General features: G+C 43.7%; 1 protein-coding gene across 3 annotated transcripts; it reads right to left on the bottom strand.

The window, feature by feature from the left end:
- Nucleotides 1–212: 212 nt before the first annotated feature.
- Nucleotides 213–20,977, bottom strand: LAYN (layilin). 3 transcript variants are annotated; one of them, XM_037065552.1, is made up of 7 exons: nt 20,454–20,977; nt 18,068–18,365; nt 12,440–12,597; nt 9,554–9,586; nt 8,853–8,936; nt 6,877–6,979; nt 213–3,245 (listed from the first exon to the last, which is right to left on the bottom strand). In XM_037065552.1, exons 1-7 carry the CDS (start codon nt 20,536–20,538, stop codon nt 2,888–2,890), a joined length of 1,119 nt encoding a protein of 372 aa, XP_036921447.1. In that variant the 5' UTR covers nt 20,539–20,977; the 3' UTR covers nt 213–2,887. The 3 variants fall into 3 exon arrangements, with proteins under 3 accessions (XP_036921447.1, XP_036921448.1, XP_036921449.1); XM_037065553.1 differs by lacking the exon at nt 9,554–9,586 and having other exon boundaries at nt 20,454–20,974; XM_037065554.1 differs by lacking the exons at nt 9,554–9,586; nt 12,440–12,597; nt 20,454–20,977 and having other exon boundaries at nt 18,068–18,274.
- Nucleotides 20,978–23,928: the final 2,951 nt, after the last annotated feature.

Here is a 23,928-nt window from a genome sequence, read left to right as displayed (position 1 = left end):
TTTATGCATGCACATTCTAGTCCTCTCTCCTGGGCTGACAGTTTACATTGATGTTGCACAAACCATTCTCGTTACATTAACAGTGGCTAGACTTTTTCTGGACAAAAGTATTGTATATACTCTGTATTGAAAACTATGAAGTCACACCAATCTTTCTAATTTTAATCTAATACCATGAATTCCACTCATTTTCTCCCTTTTTGTATCTGCAACTTTCATCTCTGACAGCAAGACACCTGGCTCTTCTTACCCTTAGTATACGTACCTATTTTGCCAATTCTCCTTTGTGCAACCAACCTGCCACTGTGGCTGCTGCCCCATGCTCTCCCATGCTCTGCGTGGATGGCCTCCTCACCTACTCAGGCCACATCTGAGCCACGTCTGCCCTCTGTGTGGATACCTTTTTCACCCTGTTGGTGCCTGGCACCCAATCATGAACTACCAAATCTCTGCACCTCCCTGGACATGGATGCCTACCTCCCTCTGACCTACCTAATAGCTTTAGGACTGAAGTGTCCAGGAACAGACGGGAAAGAAAGGGAAGGAGAAAGAGAGTAGAAAGAGTTGCACACAATTAAAAACAAACTATAGCAAATTCTCTTTCACTCATTTATGTTTGGATGTGTCTTCTTTACTCACTAGAATGTAAGCTTCATGAGATGAGCCTATGTCTGCCTTATTTATCACCACATGCCTAGCATTCATCATGTTTCCTGACACAAAGTAGGTATAATTAAACTTTGTGAATAAATGAGTGAAGAAATAACATGAGCAGACAAAAGTCTTTCTAGCTACCATGTTGAGAAAAGTATGTAACCTATTGTATGAGTCAACTTATTCAAGCCTTGGCCTATGTGCCACATCTAACACAGTGTATGGCATGGGTAGATATTCAATAAATTCTTTTTAAGTGGATAGACCCAAGGAATTGTTTGATAGATGCATTTCATCTCTTGTGTGTATCAGAGTTTGGGGAGGGGGAAAAGCCTGGGAACCATGGTTTTTAAATGATGAAATGGGTTTATTAAATTTTAAATGATAACTAGATAAACTAGATGTTCAATATGAACAAAAAAACATTTGACAAAAGTTTGTTAAATAAGTGAAGTGCAATTATTAGAGATAGTAATGGGGTTGGATAAATTCAGGCTAGGAAATCTGAGGAGAAAAAGAAATTAAATAATTTAAATGCAGGGTAAGGCTGGCTGCATGCAAATCAAGAAGGAAGAAATCTGTGGGTTCCAGTGCAGATAACACATGAATGACAAAGAGAAGATGCTGAAAGGGTCACTGAGATTACAGCCCTCAGAATGCATCCTCATTTCAAGTTTAAGTGACATAATTGAAGCAAATTGTTAACAATTCACCAGCTTTGTTTACTGCTCACTACACTTCCATCTTCCTCTGTTCGTGGGAGTGCTATTCAAACTAAAATAACTCAATTACCACCCTCACCCAGGTGGAGTGTGAAAAATAGGTTCTATGAACTTTTGAAATATTTAGGCTATTGTAGATGAGTCTGAAAGATGAATTCTTCATCCATTCAACGAGTGCTGACTGTCTGGTCTGTGCAAAGTGCTGTCTTGGGTATAGGAGGTACTGTGCTGATAGGGTCAATGGGACCTCTGCCCTCCTGGGGTTCTCAGCTATTAGTGGCCAGAGTTGAGGGTCACAGGGGAGGATAAAAGAACAGATCACAGAGCCAAGATGTGTGCAGCAAGATGAGGACTTCAATATTTTAGAGTAATGAATTAGTTCTTCAGACCACATGGTCACTGTTTTTGCTTAAAATGTGGTCACTCCACCAAATACACTTCCCTGAAGCAGGCATAAGTGATATTTTTGTGTCCTCGCTGTTCTCTGGCCCCCACCCCCCAGCAGGACAGGTCACTGGGCAGTGGTTACAATCTACTGCGTGGGATGTGGCCGTGACCCAGACTAGTTAATTTATCTCATTTGGGGCTCCACATGTGAGGCAAAGCTACAAACTCTAAGAAGAATATACATGAGGAATGCTTAAAATAAATATTGAGCTGATAGAGAGAGGTTGGTAGTGATTTAAATAATGGCCTTCAGACCTTCAAATGGTAAATGACTGATGTGAGGCTATGAAATCTTTTTCTGGATTTGAATCCAAAAATATTGGAAATAGCTTCCTAAAACAAAAGAGAAGAATCATCGTCATTATTATTAGCAACATTGTGTTGATGCTGCACTAAAACAGACACACCAACAGAACAATGTACAGTGTCAGGGCTGGAACACAAATAAGCCTAGAAGCCAAATTCAAATTTCATTTTTGTTTCTAAAGTATTTCCAAGTTGGGATGTCAGGAGGAAGAAACAAGGTCCCATGAGGCCACATGCAGAGGAAGGGCTGCAGACACAGACTGACTAACATTTTGCTTCCTGCTTTTGATTTGATTTGATTCTTTGAAAAAAACAGATACGAGCATTGGTGATGTGCAGGCCAGCCGATGCTAGCATAAGTATGCTTTCAAATTGCTGTAATTTCTGCCTCTCTGTGATGACATGGGCTGGGAAGAAAAACGGAACCTGGGACGTGTGTCCCGAATCCTATAACCACAGCCTTATCCCTGTCAGTGAAAGCACTGTCCCTTGTATGTTGGTTATAACCAACCAACTGATATTCACCTTCTACTACGTCCAGACCCTGGGCAAGGTGCTTTCTCATAAGATAGACCTGGGTGAGAGGCCAAGGAAAAGGGATATATTCAATAGGGGCTACTTGTGGTCACATGCTCACCTCCCGGGACTTGGTAACAGCACTTTCATAGGCCTTCGGAGTGTTTTCCTTATAGAAAATAGAAAAATTTTGTATCTCTTTTCATGCCTGTTCTTGTAAGTTTAAATGTGTTTCATGTGTCCTAATAATCATATATTTCATTTTCCACCCATCCAGACTCCTTGCTCCTCCCCATTCGGCTGGGAGAAAACTCGTAAATGTCATTGGTCACAAAACCACTCTCTATGCTTGCTAGAGTGATGAATCCATTTTCCGATGGGTTCACAGCTATGTTGTCATAGTCACAAGACATGTCATTGGGAGTGGCTTCTCCCGAACACACTCGGAATGAAATATTCTTCAGGTCCGGCCGGGTCTCAGCTAAATCAGCTTCACTTTGTTTTCGTATGACGCTGTAAACCTCCAGGTCTGGCCTGTGGTGAGAAGATTGCCAAATGGCGTGCTGCTCCTTTGTGCTGGGGCTGGGCTGCTCCTGATTCCTGGGAAAGAAACCAGGGCTGAGCATTTTAGACAGGTGGACTGAGAATATCCCTGAGCCTCCTGGTAGGGAGGAGGAGGTCACCCTGGGCAATCACTAGCTGCACTTATCACCTGGCTAAACTTAGCATGTCAGGGCTTCAGGGTCGGGTGGGTAAAAAACATGTGATGTTGTTATGTTTAAACTGATTGTCTGTTCAATGCTTCCAGAACACAGAACAGAGATGCTAATCCTGGGATCCCCAGAGCCTCCAGAGGCTAAATAGAACTAGGTGGGGACAAATATCACAGTAAAAAAAGCTTTTCTCTCAGTGAAATTTAGCAGTTCCTTCAATCCTAACTGTAGCCAATAAATCAGAATAGAATTAATAATATCTTGGACTTGATCAACAACAAAAATCACACATTTTCATATCACATCACAGTTATAAAAGATAAATATTTTACTCTCATCCCTATCTCAAAATTATAATTATACCCACCACTAAATAAAGAATCATTAATAAAGATATACATTTATTACTGTATCACATTCATTTTTTGGAAATATCTTGCTAAACTCTGTATTAGTACAATTGTTTCCCTTGCAATCCAATGCATTTTATCTTATGCATTTAAAAATATTCTTCTGGGAAGGAGTCCATAGACTTCACCAGACTGCTACAGAGGTCTGTGGCACAAGAAAAGTGAAATAGACTACAGCTTCAGAGTCACAATTCCCAAATCCTGGTGAGGTGCTAAATATATAGATTAAGGAGGGGAAATCAAGAACCAACTGCAACTTCTGGCCAAGGTGGAGGTACATTGTGCCTCCTTCCACAACCAAAAGGACAACAACAAATTTAAAAACAAACAGTAACTAGACATGCCAGAAAATCAAATTGTGTGAAAGTTTGACAACCAAAGTGTTAAAGAAGAAACATTCACCCACAGTAGTGGGAGGGGTAGAGATGGGCAGCCAGGGTGGAGGGGACTTGCAGAAAGGCAGCGGCTGCAGGACTGGTGAGGTGGTATCTGGCAGAGTGTGTAACCCCAGATTTGCTTGGGAATAAACTGGGAGGAACAACTGGTGAGCGAGATAGACCACACAACCCAAGGTTCCAGGGCAAAAAAATAAAGCCCCTAAACCTCTGACTGAAACAACCTGTAGGGATTGTAGCAGCAGGGGAAACTCTCAGCCTCACAGGAGAGTTTGCTGAAGAGACACAAAGGATCCTAAAACATACACAGAACCACCCATTCAGGAATCAGCACCAGAAGGGTCTGATATGCTTGTGGGGAGTGGAGGAAGTGACTGAAAGCCAGCTGAGAGCTGAACAAGGGGCACTGTTCCCTCTTGGACCCCTCCCCCAAGCACCACAGCACAGTGACGCTGGTTGCCCTGCCCTGGTGAACACCTAAGGCTCCACCATTGACTACATAACAGGCATGCTGAGACAAAAAAAAAAAGGCCCAAATGAAAGAACAGATCAAAGCTCNAGGAATCAGCACCAGAAGGGTCTGATATGCTTGTGGGTAGTGGAGGAAGTGACTGAAAGGCAGCTGAGAGCTGAACAAGGGGCACTGTTCCCTCTTGGACCCCTCCCCCAAGCACCACAGCACAGTGACGCTGGTTGCCCTGCCCTGGTGAACACCTAAGGCTCCACCATTGACTACATAACAGGCATGCTGAGACAAAAAAAAAAAGGCCCAAATGAAAGAACAGATCAAAGCTCCAGAAAAAATACAACTAAGTGATGAAGAGATAGCCAACCTGTCAGATGCACAGTTCAACACACTGGTAATCAGGATGCTCACAGAATTGGTTGAGTATTGTCAAAAAATAGAGGAAAAAGTGAAGTCTATGAAAGGTAAAATAAAGGAAAACATATAGAAAACCAATAGTGATGGGAAGGAAACTGAGACTCAAATCAATGGTTTGGACCAGAAAAAAGAAATAAACAGTCAAACAGAAAGAATGAAGAAACAAGAATTTAAAAAAAAATTGAGGAGTTGCTTAGGAACTTCTGGGACAACTTTAAAAGTTCCAACAGCCAATTACTGGGGTGCCAGAAGGAGAAGAAGAAGAGCAAGAAATTGAAAACTTATTTGAAAACATAATGAATGCGAACTTCCCCAGTCTGGCAAAGGAAATAGACTTCCAGGAAGTCCAAGAAGGTCAGAGAGTCCCAAAAACGTTGGACCAAAGGAAGCACACACCAAGGCACATCATAATTACATTACTCAAGATTAAAGATAAGGAGAGAATCTTACATGCAGCAAGAGGAAAGGAGACAGTTACCTACAAAGGAGTCCCCATAAGACTATCAGCTGATTTCTCCAAAGAAACCTTGCAGGCAAGAAGAGTCTGGGAAGAAGTAATCAAATTCATCAAAGGCAGGAACCTACATCCAAGATCACTCTATCCAGCAAAGCTATCATTTAGAATGGAAGAGCAGATGAAGTGCTTCCTAGATAAGGTCAAGTTAAAGGAGTTCATCATCACCAGGTCTTTATTATATGAAATGTTAAAGGGACTTATCTAATAAAAAGAAGATAAAAAATGTAAAAAGTAAAATGACAACAAACTCACAACTATCAACAAAAGAACCTAAAAAACAGAAACAAAAACCAACTAAGCAAACAATGAGGACAGGAACAGAATCACAGAAATGGACATCGCATGGAAGGTTATCAGTGGGGAGGGGGAGGGAGAATGGGGGAAAAAGTACAAGGAATAAGAAGCATAAATGGTAGGTAATACATAGACAAGGGGAGGTAAAGAATAGTTTGGGAAATGGAGAAGCCAAAGAACTTATATCTATGACCCATGGAAATGAACTAAGGGGTAGAATGCAGGTGGGGGGGGGTGCAGGGTGGAGGGACATAAAGGGGGAAAATGGGACAACTGTAATAGTACAATAAATAAAATATATTTAAAAGAAAAAAAATAAAATCCCTTGCAATATCCTAAAAAAATAAAAGAACCAGCTTCAGTATAAGCAGTTGTAAAGTGCATTTGTAATTTTTGAGCTGAATTATATTTTAAGATTTAAAGGAATCAGCTAATAAAAGTGATTATAGTAAGAGCTAACATTCTTAAGTGCTTACGTTGTGCCCATTCTGCATATATTAACTGCCTTAATTCTAATAATTCTATAAGAAAGTTGTTATCAAATGAAGTAGGTTCTACACCGGAATTTTACTAATTCATCTTAAATTGGTCATCAAAGGGTGTCAAATGTGGCTATTTCATTTTGAATAAATTGATTTGGTTTCAGAAGTTTGCCAGAACGATTTGAAAGAGATGTTTTTCATGTGGGTTACTATTCACTCCTTCACTCAACCCAGCAAAAATTGTTAGAGTCAGAGTATGCATTTATAAGAGTACTTCACTGATGAGTAGTTATAGAATAACAGTTTTACCCCTTAAGTCATTAAAATAAAATTAAAGAATGTAAGATTACTGTCAATCACAGCTAAGCACAAATGCTTAGTACTTCCAATTACTTGAGCGTGGTCAAGAATTTACTCTCCACTCTGCTGTGGTAGCTCTCTTGGAGCTGGCACGGCTTCTAATGAAGTAAACAGGGCAATGTCCAAATTGCAGAGTTCAGAAGACACAAAGGTGTACACGAGAAAAGTTTTACTTGCCTCCTCCTCCAGATCCAAACCCAACATACAACTGTGGTGACCACAAGGAGGAAGAGAAGGGAAATGCATGGGATTAGGATGTAGGCAACATTCCAGGCAGCTTCTGAAAAGAAAAAAGCACTTTTATCAGCATTAGTGATGTTTTTATATGGTTCAAAATGGGCTTAAAAATCATAATCAATGTAACCAACACAGAGTATTGCAAAGAACATCTAGTTTCAAAAAACCGAGCATTTCCTGCCTGTCCTATTATTTTTAAATTTGGGGGCTTCCTGTAAATATCAGAAGAAAAGTTTTAACTAATTTTTTTTTGTCCATAGGAGAGATATTCTCTCTTCTTGTCCTTCCTCTCCCTTAACGAAGAAGAGGCTGCTTGGGCAGCACTGATGTTTTTGACTCTAAAGATGGAAATGGGAAATGGTAGTTCCCATGGTGGGGTGAGAGAGATGGCTAGAAAAAGAAGGAAGCCAGAAGTCTGAATTATTACCAGGAAAGAGCAAGTCCCATGGAGCACATGAATCAGACTGCAGAACTTTCTGGCAGGGAATTATCTTTCAAGGGACTTGGGGAGGAACCGAGAATTGGGGACTGACCCCTTTCATACCATCCAACCAGAGGGTGTTGCTTTGTTTTTCTACACAGAAACACACACACACACAAACCCAAAATAAAACCTACTTTAAATATTACCATAATAACAAAAAGCAATAAAAATGGGACTCATCTCTGCATTGCACTATGTACTTTTATAAAAATATTTTCGCATACGGGTATTATCTGTTGTAGAATAACAAATGTGCCCCAGGTTCCTGGGAGGGAATTTGTCAGGTAATAGAGTGACTGCTGCTCATGAGCCCCTCAGACCACATCAGTTTATGCTGACAGATGTTTCAGGATGAGGGCTGGTGGGGAGGGAGTAAGGCCTAGAGAATGAGTTCAAGTACATGGCCAATGGTCAAATCAACTAGGCCCATGTAATGACACCTCAATAAAACTTCTGCACACCAAAGCTCAATGGCACTCTCTGGGTGGTGGACACATTGATGTGTCAGGAGCATGATTCTACAGGGACAGGACCCAGAAGCTCCCAGTCTGGGACCCCTCCAGACCTCACCTTATTCGTGTTTGTCATTTGGCTGGTTCTGATTTATGTCTTTTATAATGAAATGTAGTCATAAGTACAGCATTTTCTTGTGTTGAGTCCTTCTACCAAATTAATGAACCTGAGGGGGTTGTGGGCACCCCCCGGATTTAGAGCCAGTTGGTTAGAAGTGCAGTTGCCCTGGGAACCCTGGGACTTGTGGCTGATGTCTCAAGGGAGGGCTGGCTTGATAGGGTCTGAGCCCTTAACCTGTATGGTCTGTGCCAGTGGGGTGGCCACTGTCAGAACTGAATTGAGGTATTGCAATCTCCTGTTTTATTTTATGGACAGTTTCTCAGGCAGGTGAAAAAACAATTATTACTTCCATTATGTAAATGATTAAGTTGAAGCACAGAGATTTTAAGCGGTTCTTAAAAGTTGTTCAGTGACAAAAAACCTAGCTCTCCCTCTTAAAACTCAAGGTTGAAAGTCCATTAACATTCCAATTTATCACCCATTTTCTTTTATCTTTTATGATTTAACTTTTAAAATGTTTTTGCCCATTTTCTCTGTTTCACAAATGAATATTAAACATGGATGTTATGCATTATGGTCTGGGTCTGTCTGCTCTTATTTCTCTACATCCATTTCTCAGTCGCTGCCCCAAGGCTCTATCTTCATGCAGATAATCTCCCCAATTGTCTTAAGATACCTCCATTTGCATACTTCACTGATGGAATCTAACATTTAATGCAGTTTTGCAGAGTCACACATGCCCTGTCTAGTTCCATCATTAAGTAGCTATGGAAAGAAGAAAGCAGGAAATGTAACTGTGGATAGTTTGTAATCAGAAGAGTTCCATTATCAATTTTTCCCAGGAGAGTTTTCTTTATACCTTTGTCTTCTTTCAAGGTTTCTTCAGCATCTTCTTTCTCTGTGTCTTCTGGAAGTATGGGTGTGGCTGGCTCTGTTCTTTCACCTGGAGACAGATACAAAGACTTGAGAACCTGGAGAAAGGAAGGCATCATAATACAGATATTCTCTGAGGTCCTACCAAGTTCAAGGTGGGGTGCCAAAAGGCAGTAGCAATTTGACCAGTGCCATTTATAAACATAGAAAAGCAAAGGGTAGATCTGCTAGTGTAGAGGCTTATTTGTCTTCACCTTTCTGGTGAGACTTACGTACTGGATTATGTCCTGAAACAACCAGCAGGTGGCTGCCATCAAGGCACATGCAGTGCCCAGGTGCCTTATAAGGGGAAGAGTCCCTGAGTCACTTCTAGGACCATTGATGCTGTTTGGTTCACTTGTTGAATTAGATTGAGTTATTCCTTTCATGTTGTCAATAATAACAAATAACATCTCAAATTGAATTTGCAACTATTTCTTTTCAGCTTTGAGAGAAATAGACAATGCTAGAGAGTGAGATTAATGAACGATTTAGTATGTCTGTATGTGGTACATACCTGCTTAAATGTTCGGTAATCTTCCTTTGGTAATGTTGAATAATCTGGTCTAAAGATCACATGGTTCTAACCCTATAAAGAAGGGCTGTGAAATAGCCCCAATGAACCCAAATCTCAAAAGACAGGCTTACCTCCTGGCTGCATAGGAGGAGCTGTTCGTTTCTCTGTAGCAAAAATAAACAAAAATAATAATTAAATTTCCATGCCATCTGAATGAAATTGGCCAGAGTGTAGATTCCATTTTATTTGCTCACTTGATGACAGGAATGGAGTTAGTACGTCAAAAGGATCACTTGTGCACAAAGACTAGCTTTCCCCCAACTTTGCTTGAGTACCATTTTCTTTTTTAAAAAGTATTTAAAAACTTTCTAATATGAGAATTTCCAAATATACACAAAAATAGAAAGACTGGTAATAATGAACCTTTATGAACCATAACTCAGCTGCAACTCTTATCAACATATGGCTACTCTAGTTTCAGCAATAATCCCTACTCCTCCCCTACTATACTCAAGCCAGAGTTATTTTAAAGCAATCCAAAGGATTTTAACAATTCCTTTCGGGATGTTTTAGAAAGCAACAGACACTGATCTATAAGCTGTGGAAGTAATTGGGGGGCTAAGTAGACCCCTGGCCAGCCCCTTGGTGGAGACCGGTGATCTAGAGCCCTGAGTCATTTTATATATTTCAGAGAGCCCCGGGAAAGTCAGGTTGCACAGATAACCTGTAACCATGTTTTCACTTCTGGCTGGGAATGTGCCAGCCTCTTGTATTGGCAGTCACTCTCACATGCGAATCAGATGCTCTGGGACTCACAGGCATGAGGTCCTTACTGGCAAGATTTTAGAATTCACAGTCCTAAGGCCAGGATGTCAAAGCTATTCAGAGAGAACACTTTCAATCATCTTCTCATAAGTTCATGAATTTGTAGAGGTGATGCAAATCCATTCGTTTAATAAATGTATATAGTGCATGTTATATGATGAAAGCATCATCATGTTCTAAGTGGTTTCTAAAAACAAACACAATTTATCCTGATAACAGCCTTTTGGGGTACGTGCTATTATTATTCTGATTTTGTACATAAGCAAACTGATCTACAGGGAGATTAGCTGACCAAAGATACCTCAGTGAATGCAGAAATGAGTGGAATAATAAATCAATGTTTCTCTTGCTCTATCTCTCTCAGATCAATAAATAAAAATTAAAATAAATTCAAATGAAAATTAAAATCACAAAAAGACAAACTCTGTGCTAGGTAAATGGAGATAAAATAGTAAATAGAAGTGGTCCCATTCCTCTCAGGCTCTTACACTCTACAGCTTGGTCATAAAAGATGGAATTATAGAACAATATTAATATTGATTTTGTGATATTACACTACAATACTAAGTATATTCAATAACATCACATGATCTATTCATTTTCCTGTCCTTTCATGGTTCAGTCCACTGTGTAAACCTGCAGTGATCAGCGTATTCACTGATCAGTCCTGCAGTGCACCTGTAATGGATTGCCTCCGATGACTTGTCTCTGATTTTCACTGAATATGCCTGTGCTGTTTGCACATGACAGAAGTAATCAAGTGCTGGTTAGCATGCCACCTACTCACTCTGTGTGGCAATGGGGTCAAATCTAGTGTTAGATGTTGTTCAACCAGTCCTTTGACACTCTGGCACAATGGGTGACGTACTACCCTGTTTGAACCACACTGATCGACCTCAGTTGATCAAGTGCAGGGGTTAACTGGTCAAACGTGTAGGTTTCCAGACCTCACCAACCATGTAGTGAAGGGGACAAACTTGTAAATAAGCAGTGACAGTGTGTGTGTGAGGTGCTACAATCCTCAGAGGAGGAACACCTAATTTAGTTTTGAGGATCCCTGGAAGGTTACCCAGGGGCAATGTTTTTTAAATTTCTTATTTTGAAGTAATTGCGGATTTATGAAAATTAGCAAAAATAGTACTAAGAATCCCCATATAACCTCTACCCAAATATTATTGAATTTCATTTATTGAATTATTCTCTTTAATGTCTCTTGCTGTCATTGCCCTGAAAGATGACCCACTAAGACGGCCTCTGTCTTTGCAATCACCCTGCTTATAGCAACTCTGTATGGTGGGAGGGCTAGGTCTCTGGAGCACAGCAGTCACTTGAGGGGATGGGAAGAAAGAAACCTTTTAGCATCAAAAACTGCAGCAAAAGCATAGTCAATTCAAACAATTTAAAAATGATAGAATTATTTAGTAACCAACTAGATATAACCAGTCATTGTACTCCCATCATGAAAGGATGCAGAATTGGAGCCAAGCAGTTGGCTTCATGGAGGGGAGCTACATCAGGGACAGAACGAAAATCATGTCGAGTTTAGATCCAAGTCAGTTATAGTGGATGAGTTTGGGAAATTCCAGCAGAATGTGACTACATTATCATAGACTCTATACTCTTACCAGATCTAGAAGCAAGTGCCAGTTGAACTTGCAAGGTTTATATAGAGGGTGGCCTGGGAGTTTCAGTTCATCAATGTGTCTGCTCTTTGCATAATGCCAGTGAAATAGGTGTATTTTATTATCTACTGCCTTTGGTCATTATTTGGTTTCCTTAAAGTTCCGGCAAATAATCTCACAGGACTCTTAGAAGACTTGTAGGAACAAGGGCCAGTTTCCTTTCATATTTTTCTTTATTACAAGATCCTACAGCCAACATCACATGTGGGAAGAGTAAGAATTCATAACTGTCCACTTAGAGGGCTTTTTATTTCCTGAAGTTCTCAAGTTAGACCCTTTCTTTTCTTCACCCTTCTCTTAGCATCTGATGCCCCTTGCCTTTGCTGGAATTACTCAATGAGAAAGGGTCATCACATGTCCCTTTACAAGAATTCCCAGTGTTTAACATTGCTGGCATTGGCAACAAGCTTTCTCAGAGACAACATAGCAAATGCTTGGAACTAGCAGCTGCTTATGAAATGAGACATGAAACTGAGATTCAGCCACAGAACTTAGGAGAGGATTCATTACCATTGGAATATTTGCAAATGAAATTGTTCTTCATGTTGCATTGGTCGTCATTCCACTGGAACATGTAGGGGCCCCCGATGCCGGTGGATGCTGATGGCTGATGGTACATGACCACGCAGACCTCGCTGCCACAGGAAGGCTCATCCACATACCAGTTCCTGTAGGAAAGGGGTCAACAGTGGAGACAATGGCAGAGGATACCACAAAACCTCAAAGCCTGTGTTTTCCCATCAAATTACATGATGGGAAAACACAGAGCCATGAACTTAAGAGTCTGCTTCAGAAGAAGATACAGAGAGGGAGGAATTGAAGTACTGCCAGTAAGAACGGTCGCATGCTTTCTAATATGGACAGCACAATCAATCATCTGACATTTGCCATAACCTCTTTGCAGGGATGGAGGAATACATTACCTTATGATGTCTGCAAAGTAATTATTACAAAAGGCAGCTAGCAGCGCCAGTCTAGACAATCTTGTTTCTTTCTTGCTTTTTGGTAACTGGGTTTGTTTTTCTTTGTTTAGAAATCAGATGCATTGAGAAGAGGCATGACTTATCTCATCCAGACCTTGCCCTGCCCCCATCTCCTCACACTTTTTAATTGAATATAAGCACCTTCCTAGCCCTGGAGGACTTTCCAAAATGTAGAGGCTGTTAAACAGGTGAGGGAGAGGGGACAAGAAAGAGCAGGAGGCCCATGTAGCCTTTTTCAGTGATTTCCACTTCATCAGGCCCCTCTGTCATCTTCTATTACTCATTTTCTCTTGTCTCCTTAACTCCTTGATGAGGTGCATTAGCAGCCTTAGCTCCACTATACAGTGGTACTTGGAATTACATGGCACTGCCACCCAGCTGGATATGTGGGTGCCAGGTGTAGATTCCATGGAGAGTGTAAGTGCTGTGACCATACACCCCATGCATTAAGCCATGGCTGGGCTCTAGTCTGCCTGGTAAGCCACCTGAGCTGTTTGCTTCCAGAATTCACACCTTGCCCTGATGCTCAGATTGTTAGCTAGGCCCTGCTGCTCTGCCTACTCTTGTCAGAGACACCCCTTAGGAGATAGCTAAGAGATAGGTCTCCTCATAGGAGATCCCACTACAGCTCTGCTGGAGTGCTGTGGTGGTGCCACCCACCAAACCCCTGTGCTGTGTCCACAGGGTTTTATACACCTGGATAACATCTGACCTTGCAACACTGCTTAGACACTCTGCCTGGACAGCTGGCGGCCCTATCTGGGGCTGGGCCCTGCACCTCATTAGTTACTTCCAGGCCATTCTGCAACTCCATTGGGAGCCTCCTACACTGACTGGCCTTATGACTTTAGGTTATTTCATTTCACAAATGATAGAATAGATGGAATATTATACTTGGTACCTGGTTTCTGGTCTTGAGCCAGTTTTCAGGCTCAGAACTCACTGATAGAAGGAAGAGGCTAGATTCCAAAGACCCTGCAAAACTATGGCAGGTGCATATGGTAATAATTCCCCATGTTCTTCCAAAGAAACCTATGGCCATTTACTCAAGTAACCATACACTTGGAAAAGAGGAATACCCAAGTATTATAAAAACTGTTAGATACAAAATACAAATTGACACTGATACCCAAAAACCTGAGTGTTATCAAGGCTACTCATTAGAGTGGGAGAATACTTAGGCCAGGTATCAAGTGGAATCCGGACTCAGGGCCAGCTAGCTCATGGTGGGACTCATCCAATGGTTATCCTCCAGTTCCCAAGTACACAAATTGAAAGTCTATAGGGTAAGAGCTATATTAATGAAGAAGGTCAGGTGGAAGCCTCTGAATCTGCATTCTTCCCCACCCTCTTCAAGATAATAAACAGAAACAATATCTGACCCAGGGGAAGGTGACAGAAAGTAGTGCCCTCCCTAAAGACCTAGGGAATGCAACAATGGCGTTCCCCCATCATATCTCTGTTTAATCCACTAGTCTGGCTCCTGAAAAAATAAAAAAACAGTCAGATCCCGAAGGATAATACTGATGTGGTGTAAACTGAACCAAGAAGAAGCCTCAATTGCTGCTGCTATGCCATATGTGGTATCTTTGCTACAGAACACTAACATGACTTTGGTACCTAGTATGCAGATCTGGTGAACATATTCCTTTCCATCTTTATCAAGAAAAGAACAAGAAACTGTTTGCATTTATTGGCATGGACCACAGTACACATTTATAGTTTTCCCTCAAGCCTATACTAATTTTTCTGCCCTCTGTCCTAATATGGTGTGAGGAGACCCAGACTCCCTAGACATCTTGCAGAAAATCACATTGGTCCACTATATAGCTGGCATTATGCCAATTGAACCAGATGAGCAAGAAGCAACTAGTATATCGGAGGCCTTCTTAGTGAAATTTGTGTGTCCCAAGGGTTGGAGATAAACCCTATGAAGATTCAGGGACTTGCTACTTCATGAAAATGTGTAGGTGCCTTTTAAATTAAAGGATTTCATGCAGTAATTTAAAGCATCTTGCAATAACTAGAAAAAGGAAGCATGGCACCTGGTAGGCCTCTTTGGCTTCTAGAAGTTGTATATTCCACTCCTGGAAATACACCTGTCCCTTATATCAGGTGACACAAAAAGCTGCTGGCTTTGAGTGGGCAGAAAAGGACTCTGAAGCAGGTGTAGGCTGTGTGGTGCAAACAGACTTGCTACTTGGGCCATAGGATCAAGTAGACCATATTGTCAGAGTCATCAGTAGTGGGAAAATAATGCCATATCAAATTTGTGACAAGCCCCAGTGGGAGAATCACAATGAAGACCCCTAGGATTCTGTAGCAAGGCCATGTCATCTCTAGCTGAGAAAGAATCACCTGGCTTGCAACTACACAAGGAGCACCAGACCATTCAATCCAACTTGCCCATCATGAGTGAGGCACTGTCAGATACGCAGTCACAGGTTGGCAGGCCTGGAATTAAGCCACTATGAGATGGAAGAGGTATATTGGACTGAAGGGCATTGTGTGAGTAGGACCAAAGTGTAGGTAGAGCAGGCTTTCATGACATCTACCACTTTTGTATCAGAGCCTCTTCCTTTGCTGATACCCACAGCTGTATAAGGGATCCTTCACGACCAGCTGAGAGAAGCAGCCCAAACCTAGTTTGTGGAGAGCTCAACCAAGTAAGGGAGTATAGCACCAAATGGACAATAGTTGCACTGCAGCCCCACTCAGAGGTGGTCTTGAAAAATCAAGTGTTAAGGGGACATCCTCCCAATGTCCAGAGCTTACTTGGTAGTTATTGGAGGTTAGACTATAAAAGGACTCAGAAGTAGAGTGGAGAGCTTGGCCAGTTGATCAGAAGGAAAAAAATCTTTCTAAAAGGAGAAAGAGTAAAAGATTGGGGACAAGGAGCTATTGGATAGAGTGATGTGAAAAGACATTATGAGAATAGGCATAGAGTATGAGACTCTTTCATGTGTTAAAATCCTCCAGAAAGCTTCTAGATGGAAGGAGCCCTAAACAATGAGGGGGACACCATGACTCAGCCGGTTGACGTCAGCCAGCCTGTGAGCAGCTGCCCCAAGTGCTGGCACCATAGATACCAGTAGCCATAGTGGCAGGGATGGAAGCTATGCCTGGGCTCAACAGCATCAGTCCCCACTCTCCAAGGGTGATCTAGCAGCCAGCAAAAATTCAGCCTCCAGCAATAGAGACCAGTGCTGATAGCTTTTGGAGACCAGCCTGGCACTTGGTAGAGAGTTGACGACATTGGACTCCTTCCAGTGATTCACTTTGACAGGAATCGACACGCAATCTGGATATGGGTTTGCCTTTCCTGCCTCAGGGCCCTAGTCAGCATCACTACCAAAAGCTTACATGATATTTGATCTGCCAACACAGGATCCTGTGCAACATCTCATTAGACCAAGGGACCCACCTCACAGAAAAGGAGGAGAAGTAGGAGACACCTTGCCATGGGTTTACTAGTCCTATTGTATGTTGCACTGTACTGAAGCTGCCAGCTTGACAGAGAGAGGGAAGAGTTGTTGAAAACACAGCTGAAGCACTAGCTTAGAGGCAATACTTTGTACGAACAGGGCATCACCCTCCAAGACACAGTGTATACTTTGAATCAGTGACCTTAGTAACACCCTGTGTCTCCAAGGGTAAGAATACACGGGTGTGTAAGACTGGGGGTGGAAGCAGGAATAGTCCTGATTACTGTCACTTGGGGAATTGGTACGTCCTGTCTCTGCAATGCTGGGCTCTATGAGTTTAAAGGTCCTATGAGTTTAAATGGGTACCCAAAGGGTGCCCATTACAAGATATAGCAAGAGCCTTACTGAGCTATGAGCTACGGCTGTCACTTGGGCACTCTGGGATCCTTATGCCCGGGGACCAGCAGGCAAGAAGAGGACTCATTAACTTGACAGACAATGACTGGCCCTAATCATGGGAAGAACGCCTGCTGTTACACACATGGGCAGAGAGACATAAGTTGGCACCCAGGTTACATACTCGGGTACCTGTTGGTACTTATGTGCCAATTTTGATGGTAAATGGAAAAATGACTGCACTGAGGAGTGCACGGTGACTAGGGCCTCCCTCTCCCTCAGCAGAGGGCAAGGGGAATTGGACCAGATGGTAGAGGAGGGAGGTGAGTAAGTGTCCATTGTGGCCCTGGGACCAGCTGCAGTGGAGGGGAGTACATGTCACCTTATTAACCTTCCTTTTAAAAGTCTCTCCCAGGAGGAGATGCACATGAGAATCCCAAAGGAAGTATCCCTGGAACTCAGAGGAAGATGAGGATGTGATCAGCATAATGGGTACGATAGATGCTGACATACTGTCTTAAGTGTAACAGGTAAAAAAGATGTATTTCAACCTCATTCTTTTGATTGGTAATGAGTTTAAACTGTATTTCCATATGATTGTTTACCAGTCAGATTTTGTATTTCCTGAAATGTCTGCTTAGGTCCTTTTCCTCTATCTTTTGGGATTTTATTAACTTAAGTAAACTTTTAGTGTTTTGACTTAGATAAATTCATAAAAAGATACTCTGTTAAATTTGCTAAAACATTTTCCCAGTCTTATGTCTGCCTTTTAATTTTGTATTTTTGATGTTTGTCCATGCCACTGCATTTCCTGGGGTGGGGAAGGCAATGGCAATGCCATGGAGCCGGGGTCAGGTGTGAAATAAGGGAGTCCTGATGCTGCGGGTTTGGGAGGGTTCTACGAACTGCAGCCTTCCTTAAGTCCTCCCTTGGCCAATCCATAGAATCAGATCTTGGCTCTGATTTTTTGTGCACCATTCCCATTCCCTGTGGTCTGGAGCCCCACAGACCTTCAATCTCTCAGTGGAGTTCTAGTCTGAAAAGCCAGATAACCAGAACCGTTGACGTGAAGCACTGTATGCCACTGAAACAACCCTTTCAAGGTTGCACCCTGCTGAACCGAGCTTGGTGGACATGAGTCAGGCCCAGGTCAAGGCTGCTGCACCACCTTGACCACACTGCTCCGGTCAGTGCTAATCTGGTGCAGGTCTCTTCAGGGCTGTTGCCAGGGTCGGCCTTCTCCTCTCCCTCACTGACCTGGCACCAGGGATCTAGCCTGCCTCCTCTTTTAGTTATGTCAAGTGAGTTAGCTGCTGTGGGTTCCGCACACTTACCTGAATGTTGATACGCTGCCATCGGTCCAGGTGTAAAGGTCCTGGCAGGCTGTGCTGTTGCTTTGTTTCTCCTCGCGCCTCCTGAGCCCAATCCAGAAGTCCCCATCAGATGCCAGGAGGTTTTCGATAAACTTTTCTATCAGTCTCTGTTCACCTTCAGACTCGATGCTGACTAGCTGGCCCCCATCCCTCCCGCAGGCTGCTCTGGCTTCCTCAAAGTTCAGTCTCCGAGAAGCATCATGGAAGTAAATGACTTTATAACAAGGCCTCTGTGTTCCTCCCCGGCAGATGGGCTGCCCTAGAGAAAAAAGAAGCCAACCTATTTCAGGGCTCCCCACGTGCACCATGGCATGTGGATGAAGCCATCCCTAGGGCAGGAATTCTGATTCCTCACCAGTGGACTGTCGAAACGTCAGTTTGGGTTCTCAGAGCAAATTAATACCCCTTCCAGCATGGAGAAGCAGTCAGTTAAACTATATTGTGTAGGAACTCCATGTTTTGTTTGTTCTATTACAGATTCTTGAACAACAGACACTTTTTACTATCCTTTGAAAGAGGGGTAGATGGCCCTGGCTGGTGTGGCTCTGTTGGTTGGAGTGTCCTCTTGTAAACTAAAAGGTTGTGGGTTTGATTCCTGGTCAGGACACATGACTGGGTTGTGGGTTCAGTCACCAGTCGGGGCATGGCTGAGCAGCAATTAATCAATGTTTCTCTCTCACATGGGTGTCTCTCCCCACCCCTTCTGCCTTTCCCTTTTCTCTAATTAAAACAAAGAACCAAAAGTTAAAAAAAAAGAGAGGTGATGAAAATTTACAATTTCACTTAAGAGCACAAAAATCACTTTCATGCAATTATGGAATGTCAGGGGATAGTGTGGCTTTGAATGAGGTATCTCTGTTTGGTGCTTCCTCAGGGAAGAGAGGCATTCTGAAATCGGGCATAGGCTTTTCTACCTTGGAGCCCTCTGCCTGATGGCAGGACCGATATATGCAGAAGCTAGGAGCATCAGATCCATGTGGTGTTCTGCTACTGATCTTTCTGAAAAAAAACTGAGGCTTAGAGAAATTAAGTAATTTGGCTAAGGTTAGGTAGCTATCAGCAGCACTGCCCAAGTCAGAGCTCAGATCACATTACAAAGTCACACCAGTAACCGTTTAGCCACACTGCCCAGTCCCTGTTCCACCCTAGGCACAGGTTATGCTGGGGGCCCATGTAATGTGCTTCACCTGACTGACACATGAAGGGAAGAAGATCATGTTAGACAAATAGATGGGAATCTACTGAGGAGCAAATAACAAATTGTTCACCACTGCACCGCCCCCCCCCCCCACTTGTGCCTGAAGCCTTGCTCTACCTGGAACATTTGCCTCATCATTCCCTCATTTAATCAACTTGTCTTGTGTGCGCAGTGTGTGGCTAGCATGGTGGTAAGTGCAGGAAATATGGAAACAAACACCAGTTCCCAGTCCACAGGAGCAGACAGCATTTGTTTCTGGATCCAGGTGTACAAAGTGAAAACCAAATTTCAACAGGGGGAATACCTTGCAGTGGGGAGCCAGATTGTGGGCTGTGTGTGTGAATTGCTGTCATAAAGTAAGAGATAAAGAATTTTGGTTTGGGAACCTCTTCCCAGCCCTCACGGAATGTTCTCATGTTCCTAACTTGTCTTGCAGCTGTGCAGGGAGCCAGATTGCATTCATTATACTTGATACTGTCTAGAATACAGTGCGAATGGGAACACAGCACATACAGCTCGTCCAGAAATATCTGCAGATTCCACCGGAGGAAGGAAGCAGAGAGAGTTATTCTCTGAGTCGGGCGGGGCTTGTCCCATGCAAACTAGGCTTCTTTCCGGATCTCTGAGCGCTTTTATTTCAAGTGCTGGTTTCAGCCATCCCTCCTCCTCCCCTCAAAAGACCAAGAATAACAGGCATTGCCGACCCAGAATCCCTATTGTATCCGCCGTTTCTGGGGTCAGAAGACGTCCCCAGGGGGGCAGGACAAGGGAGTTGGTGAGCCCTACCTGCTCGAGGGTCCCGGGTTCTGTTGCGCCATGCTCAATGGAAGGGGTGCCTACTAGGGCAGCTTTGCTCACTGTCCACCTAGCCTACGACCGCGAATTCCCGTGACCCTGGGGCGGGAGTGAACTTCGAGCTACCTAGGATAGGCAGGGAATCCTCGCGGGTCTCAGCAACGGGGCGATTGCCCCACTAGAAACCGGGTGTGTCAAAGGGCTGGGTCTACTATTAGGGGTGGGGCGCCACCCCCCTCCCTACTCCGCCGTGGGCCAAAGAGGCACCTCAGCCCTGAGGACAGTAGAGGCTGGGGATCAGTGGGTGCGGCAGCCTGGCCCTCCGGGAACCAGACTCCACCCCAGCATACTCACCACTTAGCAGGCGACCCATCGCCCCTCGGAGCCCCGCCAGCAGCTCGGCCAGCAACACGGCCTGCAGCGCTGCTCTCAGCTGCATGGCCTGACTCTAGTGCACCCTCCGGCACCCGGGCGCTACAGCGCTGGAGCGGGTGGACTTTCAGCGGTGTGCAGAACTGCCAACGCGACAGCAGCATCTCCGGAGGACCCACAGATCGACACCCGGACGAGGCGGGGAGGGCGCAGAGCCAGCCAGGCTCCCTTCCGCCCCCTGGGACGTCACTGGGGGAGGGCAGCCCCTCTGGCTGGCCCGCCCCCATTGCCTGCCCCCTCCAGCTAGGCACCGGACACCCGGCCCTCCCGAGTGGAGCGAGCAGAGGAGGGGAGGGAGCTTACCAAGGAGATCCAGCATTTGCTTAGGGCTCAGGGCTTGGGTAAAATCCTAGTCTAGCTTCTCTGAAATCTAATGAAAAGAGCACTGTGGCTAAAAACTGAACCACAACTCACCCCAACTCCTGAGGACTAGTCGAAATCACTCGGCGCTCAAGGCTCTGCAGAATGGGCCAATTGGAGGCCAGGCACTCAGATTTCGAAAGGCGGGGTAGAGTGCGAGTGCAGGCTTCCCGGGCTGCTCCTGAGAAAGGAGCGGTAGATGCAGAGAAGAGATGCTGAGGGAGGCAGTGTGCCGCAGGCCAGGCCCATTATAGGACAGTGTGGATAGCGTCCAGAGGAGGAGGCCAGGTGGAGGTCTGGCTGAGAGGAGAGCAGCTGCACCAGAGGCCAAAGGGAGCCTCTAAATGCATAGGAAATTGCATTGTACTGCTTTTGCAGGGCGCATGTTGGGATGTGGGGGTGATTTTTTCAGCCCTGGACTTGTGACAGAGTGACACCAGTTCCTCTAAAAAGCACTCCTCAACCATCTAGCCTTCACTGTGTCCTTCTCCTTCCGAACTCCCACAGCAGTTGCGTTTTACATTTGCTTCTTATAGTAACCAAAATGTTTTCAAATATATTCAGGCAATAATAACATGAACATGAGCCTCCTGCCCCAAAACTAAGGTACTAAGTGACAGAAGGTGGGTCTGATTTCCTTGCTTCCCCCCCTCCGTGAGGCCTAGCAGAAGCTCCATCTGGGCTACTGACTTCTGGGTCTGGGTTTCAGCTTGAGCCACCGCAATTCTAGACAAACAGGCTTGAATGCAGGCAGGGGTGGGGGTGGGGGCTGTGGGACTGTTTCAGTTCCAGTGATAATATGGGGAAGCTCTGCTACAGTAGAAAACCGTAGCATCAGCAGGAGCTTATGGCAAGTTCACGTACAGCCAGTCTTTATGTCCGAATTAGAACATCTCATATCGATCGTACATTCTAGAAGTTCCTGATTATCCAAACAATCAAAGGGAGAGCTGCTATGGTGAAAATCGGCCCTTGAGTTGGCATCGGATAGTTTCCAGTCCTGCTTTTCTTCACTGAATGTCTGTGTGGCCTTCAAGACTTTTATTTTTATTTTTGCCTAAGTTTCAATTAAATCTTGGCAACACTAAAAGTTACCCTGAGTGTTGTGGAGGGTTGGTAAGGCAAGTAGATATTCAAGTATGCAGATAGCTGGTCACTTAGTGTCAGTTGTAAAACATTTATTTCCAATATTACAACATCTATTACAACTTAGAGAAGCTGTTACCTTGGTCCAATTAATTAAATTGTGCCCTGAGTTTTCCCTTTAATACCCTGGCCCTGGTCCAGATAGACTTTGTAAAGGTATGTGGTCAACCTAATGCATTAGATTCCAATAATGACCCCAATTCCTCACATATCCTGTATCTATAACCTTTACTGTGTGACTTTGAAGTTCCTCTTACCAAAGGAGCAGAGTATGTTTCCCTACCTCTTGTCTTTGTGTTTGACCATGTGACTTGTTGGCCAACAGAGTGAACCAGAAGTTTCTGAGCCCATGCTGGAAAGGGCCTCACATGTTTTTATTAATTTTCTTGCTTCTCTGCCACTCTCTGAAAGGTACATAGCTTAGATGTTCCACTGGTTCATGTTCATCCCAAAGAAGGTACAAGGAGGAGAGCCGCCCCAATCAACAGACTCATAGTGAAAACCAGACCTGCCCCAGGTGCTGTAGCCTGAAGCACGGCTGTCTCTCCAAGTCTAGATCAGCCAAACCTCCACCTGACCTACAGATGTGTGATTAAGAATGCATGTTTTATTTATTTATTTTAAAAAATATTTTATTTATTTATCTTTCGAGGGGAAGGGAAGGAGAGAGGGAGAGAAACATCAATGTATGGTTGCCTTTCGTGTGTCCCCTGCTGGGGAGTTGGCCTGCAGGGAACTGGCCTGCAACCCAGGCATGTGCCCTAACTGGGAATCAAACTGCGATCGTCTGGTTCGCCCTAGGTCCGAGCTCAATCCACTGAGCTACACCAGCCAGGGCCAAGAATGCATGTTGTTTTAGATCACTTTGTCACTGAGTATTATTGCAGTATAACTAACCATTATGCCTGGTAATGCAAACGAGTGTTATTGGGGGAGGCTGATTGCCAAGAAAGCTAACGAAGTAGAATTTTCCTTGGTTTAATTATCTTGGTCTAGATAATTAAACCAAGATAATCCTTAGTTTGACGAGCTCAAACCCAATCTAAGAGACTAATATATTCACACAGTGAGAAATACAATCATCAGGTAAATCAACTGCAAACATCAACTGATGTTTGCATTTCATGTTGAGCACATTGAGAAAAGATTTCTCCGTGAGCATGGAATCGGAACAAAGAGAATTTAGCCTGCTATGTCTGTCTTCATTATAGATATTTATCTGGCAGACAAACACATCACCCTGATAGGGTACCTTTTATTCTTAATAGTGCTGAGATAAGATTCCCATTTTAATGGGAATTTCTAATCTTCCTTTTTTCAATGTCTACCTTCCTTCTGTTCAAATTTTTTTTTCTTCAAATAGTGTGGCAAAAACTACTAGTTCCCCACTACTATTCATTCTCTAATTCTTTTCATGTTAGAGTCCTGAATTTTAACTAGGCAGACCCACCCCCACCCCCATGTAAAGCCTGTTTCCTGGCCTCCCCTGCAGTTTGGTGTGTCCCTGGGGAGTAGGAGTTGCATCGAGTGGAGGTTATGTCTAGGAGTTTCAGGTGGAGGCCAAGCAACGTGAACAGTGGTCATAAATAGAGCTGTGAGCACTGGAGCAGAGTGTACAATTCTGAGCAAGGATGCCGGCTGGACAACGCAGAAGGGATACATGCTTAACCTTCTCTTCTCCAATATATGCCAAAGGGAGGGAGGGAGGTTGGCACCGGGTTGAACGTGTGTGTAAGACATAGGAGTGCTAAGGCAGCTCTTCGCAGAACTAGAAACAATTCATCTCTGACTTCAGACAAGTTCCGGAAACTAAAGAAAACAAATTTTGGAAAACAGATTTTTTCTTTAACAGAAGGAAGACTTTCTAGGACTGCCTTTTCATTCTTATTGC

The sequence above is a fragment of the Sturnira hondurensis genome, unplaced genomic scaffold, assembly GCF_014824575.4.
Source record: "Sturnira hondurensis isolate 20B ecotype Veracruz unplaced genomic scaffold, ASM1482457v3 Scaffold0015793, whole genome shotgun sequence".
Lineage (NCBI taxonomy): Eukaryota > Metazoa > Chordata > Mammalia > Chiroptera > Phyllostomidae > Sturnira > Sturnira hondurensis.
The sequence above is the reverse complement of the archived record's forward strand: the minus strand, read 5'-3'. Positions and strand labels throughout refer to the sequence as shown.